We start from the raw sequence: 5,041 nt of genomic DNA on the forward strand, positions 1-5,041 counted from the left end.
GGTCATTGGATAAACATATGGATGATAATGGAATAGTTTAGGTTAGATGGGCTTCAGATTGGTTTCACAGGTCGGCGCAACATCGAGGGCCGAAGGGCCTGTACTGCGCTGTAATGTTCTATGTTCTATGTGGCTCAGGGATAGACAGGTCTGGCAGTTTAATGTTCTAGGGTTCCAGGACATTGGTGTGGCCACTTATGGAATACTGCTTTCATTTCTGGTCTCCCTTCTGTAGGAAGGAATTTGTGAAACGTGAAATAGTTCAGAAAAGATCTACAAAGATGTTGCCAAGGTTGGAGCTATAGGAAGAGGCTGAATAGGCTGGGGCTATTTTCCCTGGAGTGTCGGAGGTTGAGGGGTTACCTTATAGAGGTTTATAAAATTGAGGGACATAGATATAGGGTCTTTTACCCGGGTGGGGTAGTCCAGAACTAAAGGGCATAGGTTTAAGATGAAAGGGGAGAGATCTAAAAGGGACCTAAGGGGCAACCTTTTCACACAGAGGGTGCTTTATGCGTGGAATGACCTGGCAGAGGAAGTGGTGGAAGCTAGTACAATTATAATATTTAAAAGGCATCTGGATCGGTATATGAAAAAGAAGGATTTAAAGGGAGATGGGCCAAATGCTAGATTAATTTAAGGTATCTAGTCAGCGTGGACGAGTCAAACCGAATGGTTTGTTTCCATGCTATACAGCTCTATGACTCTAATTGTTACAGCACAGGAGGCCCATTGTATCTTTACCATAAAATAGTAAAGCAAAGAACTATGGATGCTGGGGATTTGAAACAAAAGCAGAAATCACTGGAGAAACTCAGCAAGTCTGGCAGCATCTGTGGGAAGAAAGCAGAGTTAATGTTTTGAGTCTGATGACTCCTTATTGGAGCTATTAGTAGCTAGGAAAAAGTGTTACTTAAGCTGAAGGTGAAGTGGAGAGGTTGTGGAGGGAGGCGGGGATGGTGGAAGGAGACAGGTAACCAGATGGGTAGAGATGGAACCCAGAGAGACAGAAATATGAAAAGGGGTAGGTAAACAAAAAGATTACGGATGGCAGGCCTGGACAGACTTTTAAAAGAAAAAACTGGTTGTTATAATAAGAGCTAAGAGTGAGAAAATGGATTCGTTGTACTGAATACAGCCCATATAATGTGATAATGGGCCTAGGAGTACATGCAAACAGGTGACTGTGATAAAAGCAATCTATTTTGTACAAGACCAGGTGTTGGGTGAGGTTTTAAAAAAAAAAACCTGAAAGAATGGAATCAGGCTCAAAGTTATTGAGTATGGTGTTGAGTCCTACAGGCAGTAGGGTCCCCAAGCAGGGTATGTCCTTCTTCAAGCTTACACTGAAGCTCTCTGGATCACTGCAGCAGGCCTGTGACAGAAATGTAGGTGTGGGAATATGGTGATGCGCTGAGGTGGTGGGCAAATTTAAGGTTGGGGTCATTTTTGCAGTCAGTATCGGTATCCTGCAAAGCAGTCACCCAACCTATGTTCTGTCGCCCCAGTGTGGAAGGGTCCACATTGCAGGGTAGATTAAATGAAGTATATACAGGTAAATCACTGCCTCACCTGGAAGGTATGTCTGGAGCCTTGGATGGTGAAGAGTTAACCGGGTGGGGTATTACACCTTTTGTGATTGCATGGGGAGGTGCCATGGGAGTGAGATGAGATGTTGGCAATGGAGAAGTCTACCAGAATGTCCCAGAGGGTCACTGCGGAAGGCTGATGATAGGGGTGGGGAATATGTGTCTGACAGTTGCATCCCATTGCAGGTGATGGAAAAGGCAGCTTGTAAACCTTTGGATGCAGAGTCTGGCGGGTGGTAAATGAGGACAAGGGGCCCCTGTCATTGTTGTGAGAGGAAAAATAAGGAGTGAGGGCAGAAGTGTAGGAGATGGGTCGAACACAACTAAGGGCCCTATCAACCAGGTACCAGGAAATCCTCGAGTTTGGATTAAATGTCATGTTTTAATCAAACTGAATTTACACATTTTATCAGAATGAACAGGCTCTCGGAAGCTGTGTATCATAGCCAGATGAGCTAGTTTTTGCAAGTCGTAGCTCATTAACTAGTTCTAATTGAAACAATAAGTCCAATTGTTTCATCCCAAGAATATTAGGGGAGGTTGTGCCTTTTTAGTCTAGAGAGATAAAACCATTCATATTGGGTCTTGGCTAACTAAGTACTTCACTAAATAAAAACCGAAAGAACTGCGGATGCTGTAAATCAGGAACAAAAACAAAAGTTGCTGGAAAAGCTCAGCCGGTCTGGCAGCATCTGTGAAAGAAAAAACAGAGTTAACATTTCAGGTCCATTGACCCTTCCTCAGATCTGTTTTCCCAGCCACCGCCAGTTCTGAGGAAGGGTCACCGGACCTGAAACATTAGCTCTGTTTTTAACTTCACAGGTGCTGCCAGACCTGCCGAGCTTTTCCAGCAACTTTGTTTTTGTAAGTGCTTCACTCACATTTGACAAGATTAAAGAGGGCAAATGGGGGAAAAAAAGTGCTATCCATTTAATCACAAGATAAACCTATTGTTACAACTCTAGGTTTACTCTATCTGATCTGTGGGCTCTACTGAAAGTAAAATGTTTTGGATACGTCTGTGATTTACCAACAAAATAGCTAAGTCAATCCCAAATATTTTAAGAAACTTACACATCATCAATGCAGAATTTAAGTTTACCTTTTAATATTTTATCTCTTTTCAGGCTTCCTTACATTTGCCAGTATAACAATCATAGTCTGTGTGGTGCTGATGATCTTTATTGCTCCTAAACTGGGACCAACCAATATACTGGTCTACATCTCCATTTGTTCATTGATTGGAGCTTTTTCTGTGTCATCTGTGAAGGGACTAGGTATTGCTATAAAGGAACTACTTGAAAAGAAACCTGTCATCAACAAACCATTGAGCTGGATTCTACTCGGTACTTTGATCGTATCCGTCAGCACTCAAATCAATTATCTAAATAAAGCTCTTGATACCTTTAACACTGCTATAGTGACCCCTATTTACTATGTATTGTTCACTACTATGGTCTTAATTTGCTCTGTTATCCTTTTCAAAGAATGGAATAATGTAGAAATTAAGGACATCATTGGGATTGTAAATGGATTTTGTACGATAATCTTGGGCATCTTTTTACTTCATGCTTTTAAGGATATACAATTTACGTGGGAACAATTAATATCTCTCATTAAAAAAAGTGCAAATGCAGAAACAAACAGATTTGGTCAGGATTACCATCATGTATTACTGGACAATATGGATAGCCCATCTGCTGTTTATGATGATGAAGAAATGAATTTATTCTTTAACAGAAGAAATGTTGGTTTTCGAGAGCATTCTAACCTACAGTAACAATGCACAACTTTGTGATGAATGCTTCATGAATCTGTTAAATTTGAATCCCATCAAAGAATTCCAGGATCTTCACATTGCCATTAAATGAAAATCCTTACCTTTATGGTGTTCACTTATGGATTGTACAGTCTTTTGGATTTCAAGATTATTTTTGCACTAAAGAAGTATGTTTTCCAAAACTCCCGATTTAAGTATGACAAATAACAAAAATGTGCTCCAGTTTAGGTAACTTGAATTTGACTGTATTTGATTTGTGAGTAATAGACTTATTTCAGTGTGTGGTGTTTACTTCAGGATTCACAAAACTGGAACCAATGCAAAATGTAAATATTTGTTCTTAGATAATGTGATTCTAGTGTTTTGATGGTATAACCACAGTCAAAATAGACACTTGTATGGCAGTATAACAATTAAAGTATGGAATGCAAGGTAGCTGTTAAGATAGTTGCATTGTAAGTATCTGGCTTTTTAAAACACTGACAGCACATGTTTATTTTAATAAACTAAATCTTTGCATTTGACCAACATAAAATAGCATTTCACATTGATACTTGAAGATTTATAGTGAAAGCACTACACTCTTTGCCATTCAATGCAACCTATTCACCAATTTACTGAATTTGTGCAACCTCAGTTTTTTTTTATGAATAAAGATTTGCTCTCATTTTTGAGATACATCTACTTATAGATGCATCATATAATTGAAACTTTATTAGTAACTTTATTATAAATAATCTCTTGTATGCTCTAGGTTCAGTTAGCAAAGTCTTTTTTTCATTGGGGTTTTTAATTTTTGTTGCACTGTATTTTTGTTCAGAAATGAGGTCTAGCTAATTGTACACACACCCTATTCTGATGTAAAGATTATGTTTAGCATTTATCAGGGTGAAGAATAGCAGTTCTTTGATTTTAATTTTGGGTACGAAGATTGGCAATCAAATTTTCACATGACCAGCAAACTTGATTAATTGAAAATAATACTGCCTGTACTATGACCAATTATTGTAGTTTAATTCCCATATTGAAAGCTGTTCCACTATGACATTTTCATGTCCTCAGCGATTCAACCCTTGGTCCCACCAGGCTTCATTTGTGCAATAATGTCCAAACTAAGTAGAAATTGGTTTGAGGCTTTCTAAGCCTATTTCATGTTGTGCTAGTGATATTGAAACAAAAGTTAAAACTGAAATTAATTTGTTTGCATTGATTTTGAGCAGAAATTAATGTACTGACAATATTTTTTTTTCATTTTAGCTACTGCCTTTATTTTTCTTGCTTTCAAAACATTTTGCCTGACTGCTTATTAGGCCATTGTAGCCTAATTGACAGATCATGTTGGTTACTATAAGTCAACAGCTATGATTATCTTGGCGAGTGCATGACTTAATGATAAAAGGGAAGTATATGACATTTTCTTCCTTTCCCAGTAATTCTTAAAATTCTAAAAGGAGGTAACAGTTCCAATGAACAGAAAGGCCATCAGAGTTATGAACTTGGAATCATAGAATCCCTACACAGTGGAAGGAGGCCATTCAGGCTATCAAGTCCACACTGACCTTCTAAAGAGCATCCTCACCTGGATGCAGCCCCAATCCCCTACTGTATCCCTGTAACCCCACATTTACCATGACTGATCCACCTAACCTATGCATCCTTGAACACCAGACAA

The 5,041-nt window shown here is 38.8% G+C and overlaps 1 protein-coding gene across 1 annotated transcript in view; it reads left to right on the plus strand.

Moving 5' to 3' along the window:
- Positions 1-3,899, plus strand: part of LOC109916575 (magnesium transporter NIPA2-like) — a 21,435-nt gene extending 17,536 nt beyond the window's left edge. The window contains exon 6 of the mRNA XM_048605644.1: positions 2,717-3,899. Within this exon, the coding sequence (XP_048461601.1) occupies positions 2,717-3,369 (653 nt within the window). The 3' untranslated portion in view covers positions 3,370-3,899. The remainder of the gene's footprint in view (positions 1-2,716) is intronic.
- The last annotated feature ends 1,142 nt before the right edge of the window (positions 3,900-5,041 follow it).

This window comes from Rhincodon typus, chromosome 1 (assembly GCF_021869965.1).
Source record: "Rhincodon typus isolate 14 chromosome 1, sRhiTyp1.1, whole genome shotgun sequence".
Lineage (NCBI taxonomy): Eukaryota > Metazoa > Chordata > Chondrichthyes > Orectolobiformes > Rhincodontidae > Rhincodon > Rhincodon typus.